This window comes from Osmerus mordax, chromosome 4 (genome assembly GCF_038355195.1).
Source record: "Osmerus mordax isolate fOsmMor3 chromosome 4, fOsmMor3.pri, whole genome shotgun sequence".
NCBI lineage: Eukaryota > Metazoa > Chordata > Actinopteri > Osmeriformes > Osmeridae > Osmerus > Osmerus mordax.
In genome coordinates, this window is record NC_090053.1 from 6849415 (window position 1) to 6873240 (window position 23826).

The window sequence follows — 23826 nt, forward strand, 5'->3', positions numbered from 1 at the left end:
TAGAGACACGTTTTGATACATACAAGCACACACACACACACACACACACACACACACACACACACACACACACACAGTGAAGTCCTGGGTGATCTCTGGTCTGCAGCTGATCACCCTTCGTGGAACCCCTACTGACACTCAACATTTCTGACACACACACACACCTGACGCGCACACCTGACACACATGCTTACAAACACATGCTCACACCCACGAACACACACACACACCTGACCCTCAACCATCAGTCTGCTGCCATGTCTAACAGACCCTTCCATAGAATCCTAGGTTAGAGAAGCAGCTATGGGAGCTGGATGTACCAAGTGCCTGTGTCTGTCTGGGTGGGTGGAATAGAGAGGGAGAGCGAGAGGGAGAGCGAGAGGGAGAGCGAGAGGGGAGAGCGAGAGGGAGAGCGAGAGGGAGAGCGAGAGGGAGAGCGAGAGGGAGAGCGAGAGGGAGAGCGAGAGGGAGAGCGAGAGGGAGAGCGAGAGGAGAGCGAGAGGGAGAACGAGAGAGAGAGGGCGAGAGAGAGGGAGAGCGAGAGGGAGAGCGAGAGGGAGAGCGAGAGGGAGAGCGAGAGGGAGAGCGAGAGGGAGAGCGAGGAGAGAGAGCGAGAGAGAGAGAGCAAGACAGACAGAGAGAGAGACAGACAGAGAGAGAGACAGAGACAGAGAGCACAAACGGGGACAGCTGGCACCCTGACTGGACAAGAGAGCTGTCAGTCAGCTGAGTGGGCGGGTTCTCTAGCTGTCAGCTACAAATAGGAAGTAATTAACCCAGCTTCAGGAAACGAGTAGGGAGCTGTCCGTCTCTTCCTGCATTTTCTCTCACTCTCACTCACTCACTCCTTTTACACTCTCACTCACTTTCTCTCTCTCTCACTCTATTGCACTGATTTTGCAGCTGTGCTGTCTCTACACAGTAGGAGTCTACCAGGGAGTCTGTCTGGGAGAGGTGGAGGACAGGAGAAGGAGAGGAGGGGGGTGCTGTTTTAGCCATGCCCCCTACCCCTCCTCCCCACCCCTTCAGGGTGATATGGTCTCCCCAGGGGTGCCCCCCCCACCCTGACTACCCCACTCCAGCATGAATACATTCTCAGCCCACCACCCCCTCCACCGCGGCCCAGCTCTCAGTCTGTCGTCACGGCAGCAGCTGAATCCTACAAGGCCAGTGCTTTTATTAAAGTCACAGATCACTTTCCTCCACAGAGAGACAGAGAGACAGAGAGACAGAGAGACACGGAGAGAGAGAGACACGGAGAGAGAGAGACACGGAGAGAGAGAGACACGGAGAGAGAGAGACACGGAGAGAGAGAGGCACGGAGAGAGAGAGACACGGAGAGAGAGAGTGGACAAAAAGGGAGCGGGCAAAGTGATGGACTGAAAAGAGAAGTGTGTGTTTTGTGTTCCTATTTAGAGACTTGCTAAGCGGGGGGGTCGGCCTAAGTGTCTGACAGTCTGAAGGCTCTGGACTATGTTTTAAGACTTTGCTATCTTTCATCTGGCTGCTGATAGCTAGCAGGCTATCCTCTCCCACCATTCCCCTCTCCCTTTTTCCTTTGTCTCTCCTTACCCACTTTCTCTCCCTCTATCCATCCGTTTCACCCCCCCCCCCCCCCCCCCCCCCCCCCGCCTCCCTCCTCCCCAGCAGCCCGGGGGTGGCCTGAAGATTCCTCCACTAAGCCCTTGGCACAGATACAAATGCAGTCACAGCTGGTTGTAAACTCTGGTTTTCCAGAGAGAGCGGGAGCCCAGGCTCCAGAAGAGAGGGGGAGCGAGGGAGGAGGAGGGGGGGCACAGCGGGTAGGGAGAGGGAGAGGGAGGGAGCGGAGGGTGAAAGGGAGGGAACAAGTGAGACGCAGGAGTGTTGTTGTGAAGAGCACTGGAAGTCATTTTTCATCACAGGGTTCATTTTTCACGACAGAGTTCTCTTTCTCTCTCGCGCGCGCTCTCTCGCGCTTTCAAGCACTCCCTCTGTTTTCTCTCTCCCCCCCCCCCCCTCTCTTGCCTTCTTCCCTCCTTCTTCCCCCTCCCTTCCATCTCTCTTTTGTGTCTCTTCCTTCCGTTCCTCCATCTTCCCTTCCTTCCTTCCCTCCCTTCATCCTTCTTTCCCTCCCTCTCTGCCCCAGCCTACTTTCCCTCCTCTCCCCCGTTATAAAATATGGATGGCACCAGTTTGGGCTGCTGAGAGGTTCTGTGGCGGAGAGCGGAGCGCCGAGCGTTGCTCCGTCTCTGAAGAGAGCGGCTTGTGCATGCACCTAAACACTCCACTGAGCCAATCTGTCAACATGTCAGCAACACATGTTTGGTAAGAAAAAAGAGTGGGGAGAGAGAGAGAGAGAAAAAGAGAGAGCGAAAAATAAGGGGAGAGGGAAAGAGAGGAAAAAACCTCTCTCTTCCAGAGGGAGTAATAGCTCCCACCAGGGCTCCGAAAATGCTTTGAATTCAGCAGATTTCTATTGCGGGAGGACTCCCCTGGGGTGACTTTTTACAATGCCTGCATTTTCAGAAATTTGAGCCAAAGACTCCTGGGGGCATCCTTTCATAATGCCTGAAAATGTAGGGTTATATTGTGTGCAGTTCCCCATGGGGCCTTTATTAATACCTGAATTCTGAGGGACTGGAAATTACACAGGAGCTCTGCGGGGGCCACACTCTCACCAGGGAAGGAGGGGGGGGGGGGGGGGGGAGAGGAGGAACTCTGAGGGGACGTTTTCTCTTCTCTTCTTCTCTTCTTTTCCTTCTCTCCTCCTCGTTTTTTTTTGTACTTCATGCAAGGGTGAAAAAGAAGAATTTGCCAAAGGACACAAGAAGTGTGTGTGTGTGTGTTGGCACCAGCTAGTCTGTATACAGCCTACTTGCTCGGAGGGGGAAAAAACGAGACGATTAAAAATGTAACTTCCCCTTCCCCTCTTTCTCTCCCTCTCCTTTTCCCCCTCTTTCTCTCTTCTCGTTCTCCTCATCCTGTTTGCAGACTGAAGAGCAGAGAGTAAATATTTGTGCTGTCTGTGTGTGCCCAGGAAAAAGCTTGAATGTGGAGGAATATCTACATCCACTGTGTGTGTGTTTCACCCAGTCTTAGCAGGAAGATAGAAAATAGGATATTTGTATTCCACTGCTGAAGGGTTTTAGTGTTCAGCTTTATCTATCAAATATTTACACTGGCAGCTTATGGAAATATACATTTGCATAAGAGAATGCAGGAACAGTCCAGAAGCCTACAGTGTATTCAGTATTCACTGATGCACAGGTAGACATCATATATATAGGTGGCAACGATGCTTGCTACCAGTTCTCAAAAAGGCCTAGGCTATATGTAAAAAAGGTTTAACCATACGGGTAATGGGTTTAGTCCTGTGTGTTTAAGGTCTCATACTGGGCCTCCACTGTATTCAGATCAGGTCAGGTGTTTGTCTGTCTTGTTGTGTGTGTGTGGTGTGTGAGGGAGGGGGGTTGTCTGGTTTGGGTGATTAGGTCTGAGAAGTGTGTGTTGGAGAGTTGACCTCTGTGGGGGGTAGGGGGAGGTAGGCGTGGGAGGGGGGCAGCTGACCCCCTTGACCCTGTGGGGGGGTCGACGACAGAGGAGGGGAGGGGGGGGGATAGAGTCATCACCAGGACGGGGTCCTCGCAGGGAGTCCAGATAATGAGGAACAGACTGTTCCCTGGATTCCTGCGCCCCCGTGGAGCACCCTCCCCCCCCCCCCGCCCCCACCTCTATCCCTCCCTCTCTCTCTTACACCCCAGACCTGTCTGTCCGTTGCCCCACTCTGTCTCTCTCCTACATACACCCTGCCAAGCACTCGTTCTCCCCTTCCTCCCCTGCCCGTCTGCAGCTAATGCCCCATATATGCCCCTTGGCCCCCCAACCCCCCCTCCCCCCCCAAACTCCTTCAACTGCCCCCCCCCTCCCTGAAGAAATGCCCACATGCTGCTCTTGTCTACCCTGTGCCTCACCTTCCCGCTACTTTCTCTCTCTCCACTACCCCTCCCTTCCTCCTTCTCTCCCCTGCTGAACTTGACATGGCTGTCCCTCACATGCTCTCTATGTTTCCTGCTGGACCAAGGAGTGCACACCTGAATGGCACACAGGCTACAAAAGACCCTGTCACACACCACTAAAGACACACACACACACACACACATACTGTGGCAAAGGGCGGTATGTCAGGGGAGAGTGGTAATAATAGTTTTAACCCTGCACTCAGGTGTGGCTCGCTTTTGTCAAGTAAAATGTCAGGAAAAAGCAGAGCCCAAGGAGAGTGGGGCAAAGAAAGAGCGAGGAAGGGGGGGGGGAGCACAGAATGGAAGTGAGACTGAAAGGGGGCAGCAGAGGAAGCTAGAGAGAGAGAGAGAGAGAGAGAGAGAGAGAGAGAGAGAGAGAGAGAGAGAGAGAGAGGGAGACAGAGGGGAGGAGTCAGAGCGTAGCAGCCAAGGCTGTCTGTTTTTTTCAAACAGCGGAACCCTAGTCCTCTTCTACTGTAGGACCAGAGTCCATTAACCCGGCGTGCACACACACACACACACACACAGTTGTTTTCTGCAGTTGTCAGGCGGAACTCATGTCTGTGTCCACAGAAATCCGAGAAGTGGCATTTGTGAAGATGTTTAATACTGAGCCATGCCATTGTGGAGCAACTCACTCGCCCACAGACTGTCCTAGGGAGGCGAGCGAGCGAGCAGGGCGAGAGATACTAAGGTGTGTGGTTGTCGTCAGTGATAGTTGGGACAGTATGTAACTGATAGTACAGCATGTGACCGCCATTGTACCATGTTGAGCGAGAGGGCGTTGATAGTAGAACATACTGACGAAAACATGGCAGGGCAAGCTGGTGAGTGTGAATTGGGTATGGGGGTGGTGTGTGTGAATCTGGAGACTGTGTGTGTGTGTTTGAAAGAGAGACAGAGGGGGAGAGGGGGAGAGACGGAGAGGAGCTGGTGGGGGTTGGGACAGGAACCTTTTTTTTTTCCTGCAGTCTGAATGCTCCCTGGGGGTCTTGACCAGCCTCTGGCAGTCAGCCTCTCTCATCCCCACCCTGCCCCCCACCCCTGCCCCCACCCTGCCCCAACCCCCTGACGTCACCCCTCTCTCAGCCTGCTCCCCTGGGTGCCTGGAGAGGCCTTTGTCTCCCCCCTACCCCCCCCCCCCCCCCCGCCTTCCCCCACGCCTCCCACTGCTCCTCTCCTTTGTCCCTGGAAATAGCCGTCCTGCTTACTGCCTGATTGGAATTCACTGCTCTTCAGCAGTCACCAGGGAGTACACTTGTATGCGAGTGTGTGTGTGTGTGTGTGTGAGGTGTAGAGATGTTACAGGGTAATATCAGGGTGAGGAGAGGGGGTTGGTGCGAATGAATGATTAAACGAAGGTGAACGAACATTGAGTGATCAATGTGTTGCGACATTGGAGGCTCTCCAGGGGTCTGGGGGGAGTGCACAGGAAGTGTGTGTGTGTGTGTGTGAAGGTGGGGGAGGGTGGGGGAAGGCCCAGAATTGGGGTTAAGAACCAAGAGACAGCCTCCTCCCTCCTTTCTCCCACGCATGGAGGGATGTCGTGAAATATTTAAAATCTGCTTTTCATTTTCAAATGATAGAAAACATACTCCTAAATAAGTAAGCGCAGGTCGCTGGGGGATTGAGGAAAGACAAGCCTTCAAACGCACAACAAAACACACAACAACAACAATGAAGCGAGGCCCGTCGCCCCCGTTATTAGAGTTGGTGTGACGCCTCAGCATCTTCACACACAAGAAGTCTCTTTCCCTTTCTTTCATTCTTCCCCCCCCCCCCTCTGCCCTTCCCCTCTATTTCTTTCATTCTTTCTTTCTCCCTCTCCTCTCTCTCTCTTTCTCGTCCTTCTCCCCCCCTCTTTAATGAGAGCAGCTCCAGTGGAGCGCGGTGGGGCCGAGTTGGGCCTGCACTCTGGCTCACTGGTGGGAGCGCCCTGCTCGAGTAATGAACTCCCCCAGGACCAGCCACAGCTATGTGGGGCTGCCTCTTCACGCAGTTCCCTGGGAAGGGCTGGGACCAGGGCTGCTGCTGGTTCTGGTGGGGGTGGGGTGTTTTTGAGTCCCCACACCCCCAGTTGACTGCCAAACTGCGCGGCCTGTGAGTGAGCAGATAAAGTGTGTGAGTTTGTGTGTCTGTGCATTGTGTGTGTATTTGGGGACAGGGAGGGTGGTGGTGGTGGGGGGGGGGCTCTAAGGAGTGTGTGTATGTGTATGGGGGGCGGGGGGGGGGTATAGTGACAGCTGTCGGGGACTGGGGGCTGACTGGTGAGAGGCTGATAAGGGGGTCGGCTTGGATCTGAGGCATGAGGAGAACACTAATAATCCTGCAGAACACTGACGCTGTGAGGGAAAGTTAAGGGGAGCTCTGGGAGTGTGGGGGGGGTGCTGAATGTGAGGGAGAGGGAGAGGGAGAGAGAGAGAGAGAGAGAGAGAGGGAGGGGAGAGGGGGAGAGAGAGAGGGAGAGAGGGAGAGAGGGAGAGAGGGAGAGGGAGAGACGCAGAGCTGGTGAGAGACGGTTGTAAAGACAGAGTGAGAGTCAGCATATCAGATTGGCTTTAATCATAACTGTGCTGTCTCCATTATGGTCATCCTTCCTGTTGGAGGCCTGGGCAGGGCAGCAAAGCTCTTTGGGAATACTTCAACACACTCACGCATACACACACACACACACACACACACACACACACACATACAGAGACCTGGATCTGTCCCTGCAGAGAGAATAAGAATCAACAAGGACAGGCCAGATGAATGAGTCTGGTGTTTTTTTTTTTGTCTCTCAGATATAATAAGACCCACATGTCTTTAATTATTCATTTTTAGTAATACAGTCTCATAATGGCGGAACACTAGTAAGTAATAAAACACTTGGGGGTTTGATTTAATTTAATTTTTGTATTAATTTAATTTTGGGGCATGGTTGTGCTTTTAGCTTCCGTCATTGTGAAACTAAGGAGTGGAGGAAGGAAGGCGGGATTTACCTGGAGACGAAGGTGTGTGTGTGCGTGCGTGTGTGTGTGTGTGTATAGGATCTATAGAGACACACAGAGGATAGACAGCTCCTCTCGTTAACAAGGCCAGAGACCAGGACAGTTTGTTTATTGCAGGTGTTTATGTGTGTGTGCATGTGCAGTGCAGGTGGGGATGATTAGTGCAGGTGTGGGTGTTTAACGTAGTGCCGGAATGTGTGGTCTTGGTGTGCATGATTGTTCTAGAACAATGTGGTGTGTGTGTGTGGGACAGTACAGTATAACTGTGTCATTATAATGAAATGACAGCCTAACACTCAATCTTGCAGCTCAGTGACCCGCCTGTGTGTGTTTCTGGGAGGGGGGGGGGGGGTAAACTATCATTATGTGGCGAGAGCGGGCGCCGGTGGAGCGCTGGGCGGGCATGGGCGGGCCGAGGGGGGGGGGGCGGGGGTGGGGGCTACGGTCTGAGAGGGGGTGGGGGGTCCACATGAAGCATGAAAGCACAATAAGCCAAAGCCACCGCGTCTGTATTCGCAACAATTTCCATTTTTCTGTTCTTGCGCTTTATTAAAAAAGTGGAGGTGGGGAGGGTGTTTGAAGTTGGGATGGTGCTGTACTTTCAGCCCTGTCCCTGTGCAATCCCTTTATTCTGCTGTGGAGTCAGAGCAGCCTGTGGCCCCCATTGATGTACTCCACCCGCCAAGCAGGCCCTCAGCCCTACTGAGAGAGGATCTGTCTGTCGGTCTGTGTGTGTGTGCACGCCATATACATTCCCGTCAGTGTTCTAGTTTCTTGTTGAACGTGTATCATGGTAATGCTGTGTTAATGTGTTCATTTGCGTGTGTAGGCATGTTAAGGATCCATGTGTGTGTTTGTGTGTGTGTGTGTGTGTGTGTGTGAAGGTCAGCTTGATTTCTCCTTCCCTAAGAACTGCCCCTGGGGCGATGCCAGAAGTTTCGAACAAAAGTTTTTTTCAGTCGGGCAGTCACAGTGGACGCCTCCCCCCGGGCCAGCAGGAGGGACACCCTGCCTGGACCGGGGGCCTCGCTGGCGGGGTGGAGAGGGGGGGCGGCGGGGCGGAGGGGAGGATGAGATCTGGCAGTGTTTGTGCGGCCTGGTGGGGGTACGGGGAGGCGAGGAGGGAGGGGGGGAGCTGAGGGGCTGTGGACTAGAGTGCAAAGGGCAACCCTGGGAGCCTGTGGATCGGAGAAGTTTTTTGTAGCCAACCCCCCCCCCCCCCCCCCCCCCCCAACACGTCTGTAGGCCCATGGCTTTGCGGATACAGGCCGTAATTACAGGACCCCCTGGCCCCTCTCCCTCCCCTCCTCTCCCTCGCTCTGTCTTTGATCTCCTTCATGTCCGACCCAGGCGTTTTTTTTTTCCCTTCCCACTAGCTCTAACCTTTTGTCTCGTCCTCTGTTTCTTTTCTCTGGCGCTCCTTTCCTCCCCCTTGTCCCCACCCCCCCCTAGTCCCCCTCGTTCGTGCCCCCTTTGATGCAGACAGTGTGGGCTCTTTAATACACAAAGGAACCGCTATTTCCCCCCATTTTGTTTTAAAGTTGGGTCCTTTTTGTTGATGGCCACATTGAACTTGATACTGAGTTTCCCCCCCCCCTCTGTTCTGAGGCCTGGGTGTCGGCAGGGGAGGCGGCTCTCCTCATATGGGTCCGTGGGAGAGTGTGAAGCAGACCCACAAAGCTAATAGCCTGCCCCACCTCTGGCCCAACTCTGACAGACACACACACACACACTCTGTCACATCTCGCGCACACACACGCACGCACGTGATGGCTTGCAGCCTCCTCCCTATACAGACATGTGGAGCTGTGATTCTCCACCTCCGACGCTGCCTCTTCAAAGAGCACGTCAGGAGCAGAGTAAAACTATTCTCAAACACACGTTTGGGCGACTGTTTTCGTGTGCACACCTTTGAGATTGTCCGTTTTGTGGCGTGTGGGAGTGTTATGGCCTTTTTAGTGAGAGAGAGTGTGTGTGTGTGTGTGTGTGTGTGTGTGTGTGTGTGTGTGTGTGTGTGCGTGGGAGAGCACCAGAAGCGGTTATGTAGAAATAATAATGCAATTAAGGAAGTAGTAAACACGGTACCCCACCTGTTGTGTGTGCGTGTGTGTTCTCTGTCCTGCAGGGCATTGATCCTCATAGGCTGTCTTTCTATGGGTGGAGTGGGTGGTAAGGTGCGTGTACGTATGTGTGTGTGTGTTCTCGGAGACTGCTGGTCTGTGTAGGTGGGTGCAGAGATTGTTTAATGACCCCCACCAGCATGATGTGATGTTGTTTTGCCTCGGCCTATGGTCGATACTGCAGCTAAGTGGTGCTCGGTGTATCCATATACACACCCAAGGGTCAGAGAGATCCTCAATGTAGATGACCACCGAGGTGAAGTGGTTGGCGGATGCGTGGATAGGCAGGTGGATTGATGGGGTCTTTGAGCATTTCGGCCTGTGCACTCTTGTTTTTCATTTGGCATCGGTCTCCTGCCTCCATTTAGCCCTCTATCTCTCCATCTGAAATTCCTCTCTTCCCCCTTTCGTCTTCTCTCCTCTCATTCTCCCCCTCTCCCTCCGTCCTCCCCCTCTCCCCCATCCTTCCCCTCGTCACTGTGAGGTGCAGTAATAACAGTGTCCTTGAACCTTCAGCTGGGTGCATGGTGTCACTCCAGGGAGTGAGGGGGAGGCAGGGGGGAGGCAGTGGGGAGGCGGGGGGGGGGGGGGGGGGAGTAGGGGGGACTTTAATACCAGGGTAATTATCCTGTCTGTATTCACCACACACAGTCCAGGTGGCTCTTTCACCCTGCTAACCGTGTGTGTGTGTGTGTGTGTGTGTACGTGGTGGGAGGGTGAGTGCTTGTCAGTCACTGCCTCTGGTGTTCTATATTGGTCCTGTGTACCAGTTTGGTTTGCACTCAATAGCAGTAGACATCTTTTTGGACATTTATGTCGGTGTTTTTTCTGAATATGTGTTAAGGCCTGCGTGATGCCTGCTCTGCGCTCTTTATATCTGTGTGTGTGCATTTGTGTTTCCCTCTGTGTGTGTGTACGTGTGTCTGTGTGTGTTTGTGTCTATGTGTGTCCTGCCTGCCGTCTGTGCTCTACTCCCTGAGTGTGTCACTAATGGCAGGTCCAGGTGTTCCTCTCAGCGCTGCTCCTCCCCAGGGGTCCTGGGGCTCCAGGGGGGCTCGGTGGGCAGGAGGTACCCGCCTCTCTCTGCCTGTGCTGGGCTGTCCCCGGGGCCCAAGCCCCCTCCCCGGAGCTCCCCGGTTCCACAGCCCCCCCCAGCCCTAACCCTCATCCCCATCCCTCAGCCCTAACCCTCATCCCCATCCTGCTGCTGCCTGCCTGCTTCCCATGCAAAACAAGTGAGACTACTGCTGTGTGTTCGTTTGTGGGCGCGCATCTGTTTGTGTGTGTTTGTGTGTGTGCTGCTTGTGTTTATTCCTCTGTTTCTGGAGTGCTCCAGCTGCCTGCATGACTTATTAACAGGTCCCATATACACTCAGGTCTGTATAGGGTGGTGTGTGTGTGTGTGTGTGTGTGTGAAGGGATGGGGGGGGGGGTGTAGTTAACCAAAGATGAGGGGACTAGCTACCTCTGAGAGACAGAGAGACTGGCAGAGTGACAACACCATCAAACTGCAGTGGAGGCAACTGTATTATTCACAGGAGCATGTAGGGGAAGTAGCTTTTTCTTTTTGTATTCTCCCTGTCAGACTCTAGGGGGCGATGTGTGTGTCTTGGGTGGATTTAAGCCAGCGGGAGGATCCTATGAAGAGAAACTTGGCTGATGAATCTGAGTTAATATATTAAATTCACTCTCAGTCACCATTGTAAATTACCCACAGATCCCAACTGTAATATCTCAGTCACACTAGATGACATAATCATGGTATGTTCTGGTAGTCCGTCTTACACACACACACACACACACACACACACACACACACCTGCACCACTCCTCTTCTGATCCTGCCGCTGGCTATGACGACTATTTATAACAATGAGGTTTGGATGATGGAGCTCCGGTTGAATGACGGTGAGTGAGGAGAATGGCTGTAACCTAGAAAATCTACTCACGGCTACACAAACCTACACACACCTACCTACACTCAACACACCTACACGCAAGGGAGAGTCAGGGTCTGTTAAGGCTAGCTGCTCCCAGACAGACAGCTGTTTCTCATTAAGGAGAGAAAGGCAGAGCATGCCTGCAGTACAGCTCATCCACCACTGGGACAGAGAGGAGAGGCAGCAGAGATTGTCCCTGGGAGGCAAGGTAGAGAGGGAGGCAAGTTCTTATAAAGGGGGAGTATGAGATAGAGGCAGGACGAGGAGTGGTATAGGGAGGGAGGGAGATGATGAGTCACCAGGTGACAGGGTCTTCTTACTGGTTATTCTATATTTTGCTGCTGATGCTATCCAATCATGGTGTTGGTATGCAGAAGCATAGCGAGGGCTGACTGGCTGGCTGACTGATTCATAGTGGACATCCTGCTTAGTCCTGTTTGTCCCCATCATCCTCCTGTCACCTGGAACTCTCCTGGGGAGGGGGGGGTACAGGGACAGAGGGGACAGGCCTGTCAGCTGTTGCCGCCCCAAGCCCCCTTCACCCCCTCACCCTGATGCCCCCCCCCCCCCAATGCCCCTTCACCCCCTCACCCCTAACCTTCTGCCCTGGGAATGTGGCCGGCTGCTTGGGTGCTTTTGGGCGCCAACTGTTCCATATGGGCTGCAGGCAGCGTGTGTGTGTGTCCTCTAGGACTCAAGCCCCTCCAGCCTGGAGAGTGTGTGTGTGTGTGTTTGTGTTTGTGCGGCCTCCATTCTGGCCCCTGACAGACTGTCCCCCGTGAGTCCCTGTGGAGATAGCCGGGCACTGTGGGCTTCTATGCACTGGCAAGGGACATAACCGTGTGTGAGAGAAATGGAAGGAGAAAGAGAGATGAAGAGAGTGCGCAAGCGATGGAGACCGCAAACATGTAAGGCCCTAGAGCTTAATCACCCCGTTGAATTAGAGCCATATTGATGGTCAACAACTCTCCAACTGGGCCCTCGATTTCCCAACAGCCGAGTGTGTGTGTGTGTCACGCAGAGGAGAATTGACGAACAGAGAGAAGAAGAATCTAGCAGACTAGGGCTGAAGACTACAGTAGCAAGTGCAGCAACATTGGAGGCAAATCCCCAGGCAGTTCTGTAGCGTTATTGGATAACATCTTTGTTATGTTTCTATAGTACTGCAGTGTTGTTGTTGTTGTAGTGTATCTGTAGTGGTGTGTTGTGGTACTCTTGTGGTGTATTGTGTTCGGTAGTACCGTAGGGTTGCTGTAGTGTTGTGTCTGAACTGGGAGTGTTTAGCTGTGTGCTGGTCTGACTGCCCTGCCAGAGACCTGGTGGAAGTTGTTTTTCTGCCCCCTACGGTGAGGCTGGGCTGCCTGGGGGCATGGAAGGGGGCCAGGGGGGAAGGAGGGAGGGACGGAGGATAGATGGAGGGGAGGGATGGAGTGGGAGCCAGGCAGGGGGCCTGGTGGGAAAGGTGGAAGGTTGGGCTGAAAGCCAGATTGACAAAAAAAGTGAAAATGATAGAGAGAGGAAGACCTGGAAAACTGAGTTTGGGTAGTTCAGTCAAGACACTTGCGTGATTGATTTCACCATTTATTCATATACATGAAATAGGTTTGACATTGGCGGAATGGATGTACATGGGGAAGCGCTCCCTGCCTTCACTGCAGCATGCATGACGTGAGGCAGGGAGCAACGAGTTAAATCCCCCACGGGGAGTACAGACAGACCACATGGGGGAGAAGGGGATGGTGGTGGGTGGCAGCAGCGCAGAACACTGAGGTAATCGAGGATGCGTGTGCGTGCATGCTATGAGTTCATAGCGCCGTCTATCGAGCCAAGCCTATAGACTAAGAACACGTCGATGGGTGATAAGACGCGCGCTGTCCGAGTGCCATGCCTGAACTTGCTTCGCTCATATGGATAGGATGCGCGTGCACACACACACACACACCCACACACGCTTGCGTACAAGTGTAGAAAGCGGTGTGTCAGGATGGGGGCTGGCATCCAACAGGCCCAGCGTTCTAATGAACAGTCTGCCTTTCTGTTTGACTTCAGACAAGACGCCACAAAAGATGTCTCAGGGAGAGCGTAGATGTAGATGGACCTGTGTGTGTGTACGTGTATGTGTGTGTGGCCATGGCTCCGTCTGATCCGGCCAGGGTGAAGAGTGTGTGTGATCAGGCGCTAGCAATGGGACTCCGGGCTGGCAGCGTCTTCATTACCGCGTTCCACCAGCGGCCCGTCCCCGCATGCCTTCTCACCGACCGGCCTATTAGACCCCTCTGGCTGAGCCTAGCCCCGCCCCCTGCCTGGGGATAGGGGGGCGGGGGTGAGGGGCTACAGCACGGGGTCCCGTTCTTGAACCCCAGACCAAAGCGCCAGCAGTCAGGTAGGGCTCGCTGTCGCCGTTTTTGTTGCCATGTGTTCCCCCGTTGGTCCCGCTTTCGGAACGTTCCAATTACCGGGAGTCGGTCGGAGGTCGGGCGAGCGGACATCCTCTGGACTTCAGAGTAGCTCCATCTGTGTGCTCCCCCGCCTTGCCTCCCTCCCTGGTCCCCCCCCCCCCCCCCCCCCCCCGGCCACACCCCTGCACTGGGACCGGGGCAGATAGGTGAAGGCCAGCACTGGGGGGAGGAGGGAGGGAGGTCGGCAGGGGGGAGGAGGGTTGAGAAGGACAGCAAGAGGCGGGGGGGGGGGGGGGGGCTGCCATGAGCACGGCTTGCTTGTCCAATAATGAGTCACAACATGAAAGCCACGGAAGGCATGGAGGAACGCAGGGGCGGATGGGCGTGGGGACGGAGGGCCGGAGCGACGGAGCCGGGGAGAGGGAGATAAAGAGGGGCGAGGAGCCGTCGGGGCTGAGCGTGGCGTGGTGCCCGCGCCAGCGCCAGAAGCCGTGGGAGCAGCGTGTGTCTGCGTGCCCATTTCCAGCCTTTTAACCGCTTTTCTCTCTCGCTTTCTCTCCCCCTTCCACCCCTTCGCCCCTCGCTCCTCTCTTCCACCCCCCTCCTCCTTTCTTTGCGGTTTCTTTTTCTAATTTAACTTTTCATTGAAATGTGGTGCCCTGTTTAGTGCTCCTGCCAGCTCCCCTGGCGGAGGGATGACAAAGACCCTCTAAAAGCCGTGTGATCTGCTATTTAGCGACAGCCACACTTGTGAGGATTAAGACTATTTAATGACTCTAATCTCCTTCTCTCTCAGAAGTGATTTCTCACATTCTGTCACAGTCAGAGGGACGGCACTCTGGCATTAATAGATTTATTATTCACCAGAATGACCACATGTGCCAGAAGACTCCTTTTCTTCGTCGGCTCACGACTCCTCCTCCCTCGACTTCTTTCTTTTCTTCTTTTTCGCCCCTTCTCTTTTTCTTCCTTTTCCATGCTCTAGCAAGTGTTTCTTTGTGTCTGGTGTGGCGTGGTACAGTACACGGCTTTAGCTCAGTGGGATATCCTACCTGTCAGGCGGGAGCGGGCGTCTTGACCTCAGCGCCGGAGAGATCAGAGAGAGGATGGTCAGGGGGGCGGCCTTTCATTGTGCCCGCGGAGAATCCAGGCCCAGTTAGGGTCCTCTCAGGCCTTTCTTCCCCTGTCTATCCTTGGGCCATAGGGGTGCCCTGTCTGCCCCTCATCCTCCTCTCTCTCTCTCTCTCTCTCTCTCTCTCTCTCTCTCTCTCTCTCTCTCTCTCTCTCTCTCTCTCTCTCTGTGTGTCTCTCTCTCTCTCTCTCTCTCTCTCTGTGTCTCTCTCTCTCTCTCTCTCTCTCTGTGTGTCTCTCCCTCCAGCTCTCTCTTGTGTTGCTGGAGGTTTAACTAGTGTCAGGGTGACTCTTATCCTGACACGCACACAAAGAAGACACAAAGACATGAGACGGTAGGGAGCTGCTGCTATAGGTCAGGGGGGGAGACTATAGGAGTTTGCATGTGTAGCGTGTGTGTGTGCTATATGTGTGTTTGATGAGGTTCTGCAGACAAGCCTGCTGGAGAAACAGTGGGGTACAGGTCTGAGCTGTAAGCTGAGAACCAGAGCTCTTTCTCTCTCACACACACACACACTTCCCTATAAAACACACCTGCCTGTTTACAGTTGTTTTTGAGTGGAGACCTGATGTTGACCAATTTATTGGTGCCATGTTGGATTTCTGGGATTAGACACACCTGGTGTTTACTTACAGACGTGTGCTTTCAGAATCTGTATTTACTCATTCATGAATCTGCTCCTGTTTCGGTCTCCTCCTCCATCTCCATGGCTTCCAGCAGAAGAGCTTTGTAGTCCATAGTCACTGCTCGTAGAGGATGCAGGTCTAGGCTCTCCCCTGTAGGTTTGTCTCCATTGCCTCAATCCACTCATAAACCTGAGCACAGAAGACCTGCTTCTTCCTCTCTTTTGTGTTTACTCTGTCTTCCCTCCCCTCTTTTCCTGGGCTCTTCCCTCTCTCCTGCCCTCTCCCCTCTCTCCTGCCCTCTTCCCTCTCTCCTCCCCTCTCTCCCCTCTCTCCTGCCCTCTTCCCTCTCTTCCCTCTCTCCTGCCCTCTCCCCTCTCTCCTGCCCTCTTCCCTTTCTCCTCCCCTCTCTCCCCTCTCTCCTGCCCTCTTCCCTCTCTCCCCTCTCTCCTGCCCTCTTCCCTCTCTCCCCTCTCTCCTGCCTTCTTCCCTCTCTCCCCTCTCTCCTGCCCTCTTCCCTCTCTCCCCTCTCTCCTGCCCTCTTCCCTCTCTCCCCTCTCTCCTGCCCTCTTCCCTCTCTTCCCTCTCTCCTGCCTTCTTCCCTCTCTCCCCTCTCTCCTGCCCTCTTCCCTCTCCCCCCCTCTCTCCTGCCCTCTTCCCCCCTCTTCCCTCTCTCCTGCCCTCTTCCCTCTCTCCCCTCTCTCCTGCCCTCTTCCCTCTCTCCCCTCTCTCCTGCCCTCTTCCCTCTCTCCTGCCCTCTTCCCTCTCCCCCCTCTCTCCTGCCCTCTTCCCTCTCTCCCCTCTCTCCTGCCCTCTGCCTACCACTTCATTTCCACGCCTTTTAATTACCTTCAGTGCCCGTCCGCCCTTCAGGAGGACACAGGCCTGTCCTCTAGCCTCTAAGAGATATCTCTATTTTATAATAATTTACCTCTCTGGATCCGCGCCTAGCTCCGAGCCAAATTCATAATTCATGTTTTTACAAAATTCTTACCCACAACCCCCTGTGGAGTTCTATTTGCACTGCACAGCACCTACATTTTCCAGTGGATCGATTCATCACATGAATTTATTTTACACCAGTCCCGTGCAGATCACACACACACACACACAAAAACCCTGCATGTGTAGGAGTGGGCAGAAGAGGCAGATAAACACACATTTACTTGCAGAGATGTCTCAATGTGGTGGGTCCATTGTGTGTGGCAGAACCATCAATTGTTGCACACTTTACCCTACAATCAGACAAATGGTATATTTCGAGGAAGTCATTTGAGGTGAATAAAAATGTTAAAATGTTAGCATAAATGTGTGCCTGTGTATGTGCTTGTGCACATACACAGTGCCACTAGTTGCCTTGCCTGTGAACATAAGGTTACGAATGGTGATGGAAACTGAACCACTCTCTCTCTCTCTCTCTCTGTCTCTCTGTCTCTCTCTCTCTCTCTCTGTCTCTCTGTCTCTCTCTCTCTCCATCCGTTTCTTTCTTTTTCCTCTCCTTCATTTCGAGGGAGAGCATCACAGCCTGTCAGATAAAGTAAACAAACAGGCAGGGTAGTGGAGGATTGTGGGTACGACGGAGGCTCTGTGGGACCTCAGACTGGCGGCGTTCCTGCTCAATAAGTCATGAGCGTCCCCCCCCCCCCCGCCCTCTTTCTCCTCTTCTCTTCTTCCCTCGCTCTCCGCTCCTCCGAGACAGAAGGTTTAGATGCTAAACAGATGACTTTCATGCCGCCCCCCCCCCCCTCTTCCACAGAGCAGGACAGCTAATAAGTGTAACTGTGGACCTGATTATTATTTGTAGGTGCAGTTACCAAAAGCTAGGCTAGGCTCGTAGCTGCAAAGAAACACATAGCACAGATAAACCTTAATCCTGTTTTGATGTTTGACTCAAGTTACGTACAGTACAGTCAACAGAGATGCCAACCTGGGAGTCTGAGGGTCTTCCTCTAATCGGTTTTAGCAGTTTCAATCTGCTGTTGCTAATGAAAATATGATGAGGCAGGCTCTAATCTGTGGGGGATGGAGGGATGGACGGAAGGGTGCCTGGGGAAAATGGAGGGCTAGAAAATATAGTCTGTCCTTATTTCTCCACTCCTCAGGGGATTCATGTCTTTAGTTCTTCGAATTGCTAAATAGATGCTGCCTTTGCTCTCTCTCCCTTCTTTCCGAAACACACTGTTGGTTTCATCCAGGCTTCTCTCCTTACCATGCTGATTCTGTGTACTTGTTTCTTTGAAATGCTCTTTTTGTGTGGTCTGTCTGATTTCTCTCCATCCCCCGCCATTTCAATTATCTCTTTATTTGTGGTTTTCTTTGTCTCTGCCATTGTGGTACAGGCAAGAAAGAATTCTCTCTCTGCTTCTTTCTTTCTTTCTTTCTTTCTTTATTCCTCTCAATCTAAATATATAAATATACACGTACATTAACACACATGTTGATGCTGTCGATGTTGATCTACCATCTCACGCTGTTTCTGTGTTCTAATCCTCTGTGTCTTTCTCCCCCATCTCCCCGTCTCTCCCTCTCTCCAGATGGCGATGACGACCCGGGCCTGTCCTGGTTGGCCTCCTCCCCCTCCAGCAAAGACGTGGCGTCTCCCTCCCAGATGCTGGGCGACGGCTGCTGCGACCTCGGCATGGCCACCGGGGAGGAGGAGGGCGGCGCCGGCCTGCCGTACCCCTGCCAGTTCTGCGACAAATCCTTCAGCCGCCTCAGCTACCTGAAGCGCCACGAGCAGATCCACAGCGACAAGCTGCCCTTCAAGTGCACCTTCTGCAGCCGCCTGTTCAAGCACAAGCGCAGCCGCGACCGCCACGTCAAGCTGCACACCGGCGACAAGAAGTACAGCTGCCAGGAGTGCGAGGCGGCCTTCTCCAGGAGCGACCACCTGAAGATCCACCTGAAGACCCACAGCTCCAGCAAACCCTTCAAGTGCAGCGTGTGCAAGCGGGGCTTCTCGTCCACCTCCTCGCTGCAGAGCCACATGCAGGCGCACCGCAAGAACAAGGAGCACATGGCCCTGCGCGCCGAGCGCGACCAGGGCAAGCGGGCGGGCAGCGGCGGGGGCAGCGCCAGCGGCGGCGAGATGGACCAAGACCCGTACATGTGCGACTACTGCGAGGAGACCTTCAGCGTGACGGACGAGCTGGAGAAGCACGTGCTGACCCGCCACCCTCAGCTGTCGGACCGGGCGGACCTGCAGTGCATCCACTGCCCCGAGATCTTCCTGGACGAGGGCACGCTGCTGGCCCACATCGAGGCCAGCCACGCCAACAGGAAGCACAAGTGCCCCGTGTGTTCGGAGACCTTCCCCTCGGTGGAGGAGGTGTACTGCCACCTGGACAGCCACCGGCAGCCCGACTCCTCCAACCACAGCGCCAGTCCCGACCCCGTGCTGGGGAGCGTGGCGTCCATGAGCAGCGCCACCCCGGACTCCAGCGCCTCGCTGGAGAGAGGCTCCACCCCCGACTCCACCCTCAAGCCCACCCAGAGCAGCCACAGGCGCAAGCTGGCCCCCTCCTCCTCCGACCTGGACGACGGGGGCTTGCACGCCTGGACGGGGACCAAGGTGACCTACTCCTGCCCCTACTGCTCCAAGAGGGACTTCCACAGCCTGGCCGTGCTGGAGATCCACCTGAAGACCATCCACGCCGACAAGCCCCAGCAGAGCCACACCTGCCAGCTGTGCCTGGACACCCTGCCCACCCTCTACAACCTCAACGAGCACGTCAGGAAAGCCCACCGGGCCTCGGGGGGCAGCGCCGCCGCCGCCTTCCCCCCTGCTGCAGTTCACCAACGTGTCGGCCTTCCACTGCAACTACTGTCCGGACATGTTCGCCGACATCAACAGCCTGCAGGAGCACATCCGCGTGACGCACTGCCTGCCCGGGGGCGTGGTCGCCGGCTCCACCACCCTGGAGGGGAATCACGCCTTCTTCTGCAACCAGTGTTCCATGGGGTTCCTCACCGAGTCGTCGCTGACGGAGCACATCCAGCAGACCCACTGCAGCGCCGCGGGAGGGGGCGTGGCCAAGATGGAGTCCCCCGTCCTCCAGGCCTCCCAGTCCTACATGGAGGTGTACTCCTGCCCCTACTGCACCAACTCGCCCATCTTCGGCTCGCTCCTCAAGCTCACCAAGCACATCAAGGAGAACCACAAGAACATCCCGCTGGCCAACAACAAACGTCAGGCCAAAGTGGCAGACCTAAGTCCCGCCTCCTCCGACGTGGAGATCTCCTCTCCGAAACGCCATAGGCTGGCGGGTGACTCCACTCCTGCGGGGTCCAATGGGGATTACCCCTGTAACCAGTGTGACCTGCGTTTCAGCAGCTTTGAGGGCTTCCAGGCTCACCTCAAGTCACACCTGGAGATGCTCCTCAGGAGGCAGTCCTGCCCACAGTGCAACAAGGAAGACTTCGACTCCCAGGAGGCCTTGCTCCAGCACCTGACAGTGCACTACACCACCACCTCCACCCAGTATGTGTGCGAGAGCTGCGACAAACAGTTTTCATCCGTGGACGACCTTCAGAAGCATCTCTTGGACATGCACACCTTTGTACTGTACCATTGCACCCTCTGCCAGGAGGTGTTTGACTCCAAGGTGTCCATCCAGGTTCACCTGGCCGTCAAACACAGCAACGAGAAGAAGATGTTCCGTTGCACCGCCTGTGCCTGGGACTTCAGGAAGGAAGTGGACCTCCAGCTGCACGTCAAACACAGCCACCTGGGCCACAGCCCCGGACCGGCCGGCACGGGCGCCAAGCCCAGGAAGTGCATTTTCTGCGGGGAGACATTTGGCACGGAGGTGGAGCTCCAGTGCCACATCACCACCCACAGCAAGAAGTTCAACTGCCGTTTCTGCGCAAGGCCTTCCAAACCATCTCTCTGCTGGAGAGGCACCTGAGGGAGAAGCACTGTGTCTTCGACGGGGGCCAACGCCACTGGGAACGGAGGCAGCCAGAACGGGACGCCCAATGGAGTGGCCCAGAGCTCCAAACGAGGAGGTGGAGGTGGAGCAGGAGGGGGAGGAGGGGGAGGGAGGAGAGGGCGGAACGTTCAACAGTGGCCGCTGAACAGGCTGACATCCAGAACATGATTCTAAAGGGAGCCGCCGGACAGGACGCAGCCAATAGCCATGAGGCTAGCGGAGGGGAGGAGGAGCTCGACACCTCCGAGCCAATGTACGCGTGTGACATCTGCGGAGCGGCCTACACCATGGAGTCCCTCCTCCAGAACCACCGCCTGAGGGACCACAACATCCGGCCGGGAGATGACGACGCCAGCTCCCGGAAGAAGAAGGCGGACTTCATCAAGGGCAACCACAAGTGCAACGTCTGCTCCAGGACGTTCTTCTCCGAGGGCGGGCTCCGGGAGCACGCGCAGACCCACCGCGGGCCGGCCAAGCACTACATGTGTCCCATCTGCGGGGAGCGCTTCCCCTCGCTGCTCACGCTCACGGAGCACAAGGTCACCCACAGCAAGAGCCTGGACACGGGCACGTGTCGCATCTGCAAGATGCCCCTGCAGAGCGAGGAGGAGTTCATCGAGCACTGTCAGATGCACCCGGACCTCCGCAACTCGCTGACTGGGCTTCCGCTGCGTGGTCTGCATGCAGACGGTCACCTCCACCCTGGAGCTGAAGATCCACGGCACGTTCCACATGCAGAAGCTCTCCTCGTCCTCGGGGGGGAGCCGCCGGCGGAGGCGGCGTCGGAGGCGGGTCGGCCTCCTCCTCGCCCAACGGCCAGATGCAGTCCCACAAGCTGTACAAGTGCGCCCTGTGCCTGAAGGAGTTCAAGAACAAGGCGGAGCTGGTGAAGCTGGACGTGAACGGCCTCCCCTACGGCCTGTGTGCCGTCTGCATGAGCCGGGGGACCAACGGGCAGTCCCCCGCGTAGGAGGGGGCTCCAGCACTCCCCCCAGGATGGGGCCGGGACCGGGGAGAAGACCCCCGTCTCGGGGTTACGCTGCCCGGAATGTGCGGTGAAGTTTGAGACCCTGGAGGACCTGGAGAGCCACGTTCAGACGGACCACCCGGAGATGAGCCCGGAAACCAGCGCCGCCAAGAAACTGACGGACGCCTCCGGCCTTCCTAAGGTGAGGACTCACAGAGTACATGCATGCAGTCTGGGTTTGTTTGTTCGATGGTCCTATACAGACGCTCTAGAATCAAGAACGTTTAGAACAAATTCAATTCAACTTCTGACCTCTAAAATGATTTGGTTGAAAGAGATAAGGCTCAGAAAAAGATTATCACAGAACATTTGTCCACTTGAATCTGTTTGTGGGACGTTCATGTGTGGGAACTATAAAGCCATTATTTAAGTGTGTGTAGAGAGAGAGATAGTCTGCAGGCTCCAGGGCACTGCAGCTGTGGCCTGCTGGGGTATTGTGGTGTGTGTTCGCTCTGCTAGGTATTGACAGTCAGAACCCTGGGACCCCCAGCCTCTCCCCAAGACCTTTGTTTATGCTCAGTCTAACATCTAGCACTAAACCTGCAGTCCCTGACTCCTCTACCCCCTCACTACAGTTAGGTTGTAGCACAAGAGGAAGTGTGTGTGTGTGTGTGTGTGTTGAGCCTCACCTCTTTGTCTGTTTCTGTACAGAAAAAAACGTACCAGTGCATCAAATGCCAGATGACTTTTGAGACAGAGAGGGAGATCCAGATTCACGTCGCCAATCACATGATCGGTGAGTCAGCAGCAACATATCAAGTGTGTGTGTTGGTGTGTGTTTGTCTACTGTCATTGTGTTGAGATGCTCCTCAGTTTCCTGTTTGGGTTATTTCCTCTTTGGATCAAACTGCTGTGTAGCTTTGGCCTTATCTCTGCATGCGCACACTCGCGAGTACACACGCACACACACACATGCACACACACACATGCACACACACACACGTACACACACAGGTGTGAGACAGACAGGTGAAAAGAACAGCTCTATTTCAGGAGTGAGCGCTGCTGCTCTCGACATCTGTTTTATTGTTTAACACTTGACTGCACAGCTGAGGCCGTCACTGGCTGGCTTTTCTTTCTGACTTTTTCTCTATCTTTCTTTCTCAATTTTTTTCCCAGCCCTTACTGTATCTTTTTTTCTGCAGCACATTCTCTCTCTCTCTTTCTCTCTCTCTCTCTCTCTCTCTCTCTCTCTCTCTCGCTCTCTCGCTCTCTGTTGTAATTTGCTCATCACTACGATGTCCACCTGACTCCCTCTCACCTCCTCTCACTACCACTGCCAGACATGGAGAGAGAAAAGAGGCCAGCAACTGTTAACTGCTGTTATGTTAATGTCTGTAAACCTGCTCTATATACATCTGGGGACTAATGAAGCTGAACTAGCAACTGCTGAGGTAGAGTCTTTTCCTCCTCCCATCCTTCCTTCCTTCCTTCCTTCCTTCCTTCCTTCCTTCCTTCCTTCCTTCCTTCCTTCCTTCCTTCCTTCCTTCCTTCCTTCCTCCCTCCCTCCCTCCCTCCCTCCCTCCCTCCCTCCCTCCCTCCCTCCCTCCCTCCCTCCCCCTCTTTCCCTTCTCTCCTGAATCCCTTCCCCCCCTCCACTTCCCCACCTCCCTCCTTTTCTCCTTCCCCATCTCCCTCCAGGTGGCTGATATTTCCTCCTGCTGGTCTCTCCCTAGGGAACAGGCAAGTTCTGTTTGGCTTGACAGTAGTATTACAGGTATGCTAGTTTAACCAAAAAGTTCGTCTGTAGTTAGTTTATGAGTTTCCTTCCCCCAGTGTGTGTGTGATGTTCTGTGAGTAATAATTGCTGCTGCAGCACCACTGTAGGCATGGAGATTAACGAGGCAGACCCGGCGAGTGGTTCCAGAGAAGGCTGGGAAGGAACCAGACTCCCCAGCCTTCACCAGGCCTGACAGCCGATCCCAGAGTTGGTGCCGGTTGATGTATTTTCGGTGCGCAAGCTCTCTTGAGTCGCCTAGTTGTGTCTGGAGACGAAGGGATGGAAGGACAGAGAAAGAAAGAGATCTTATTTCTCTCCCCACTGTATTACACAGTTATACTTTTCATCCATTTCCCCATCTCTTTTCCTCACGACTGTTTCTTTGCCTTATTAGGATTTGGTTGAGAGTAGCACAGCGCAGGTCCATGGCTGTCTCCATCCTCCATCGTTCACCTTCCCTCATCCCCTTTCATCCACTCATCCCTTTTCATCCACTCATCCCTCTTTTTCTTTTTCCAAATCAGAGAATAATTTCCTCGCATAACGAGGTTCCCCTCCCACCACCTCCTGTCCTCCCCCCTGTCAAACTTCTGCTTTATTCCTCTCTTCCTGGACCTCCACCTTCCTTCCACCCTCTTCAGGGTCCTCCCCTCTCATACCCCTCTTTCTAAACCCTAAAAGCTGATGATGAGGAGAGATTGCTGGGGTGGTAGTTTTGGGTTTATTAAAGAGGTAATTTTGTCTGGAGCAGATAAATTATGGAATTGAGGCAGATTATTGTCCTTCCCCCACTCTTCTTCAAAAATGGATGACTCATTCGAGAGAGGGACAGAAAGAGGGGTAGAGAGAAAGGGACAGGGAGAAAGAATATGGAAGAAAACTGGATCTCCTTTGTGGCTTCTCAATTTTCTCACTAGACTGATAAAGCTAATAAATCTTT

The 23826-nt window shown here is 54.3% G+C and overlaps 1 protein-coding gene and 1 long non-coding RNA gene across 2 annotated transcripts in view; one reads left to right on the plus strand and one right to left on the minus strand.

Moving 5' to 3' along the window:
- Positions 1–23826, minus strand: part of LOC136941499 (uncharacterized) — a 67121-nt gene that overhangs the window by 8663 nt on the left and 34632 nt on the right. The gene's annotated exons all lie outside the window — the stretch shown is intronic.
- Positions 17802–22815, plus strand: LOC136941574 (zinc finger protein 423-like). Its single transcript, XM_067234113.1, is given in 10 exon segments — positions 17802–18982; positions 18984–20071; positions 20074–20138; positions 20140–20248; positions 20251–20798; positions 20800–20894; positions 20896–21118; positions 21120–21308; positions 21818–21902; positions 22808–22815. Coding segments are annotated over 10 exon segments (3576 nt in total). The 5' UTR covers positions 17802–17816.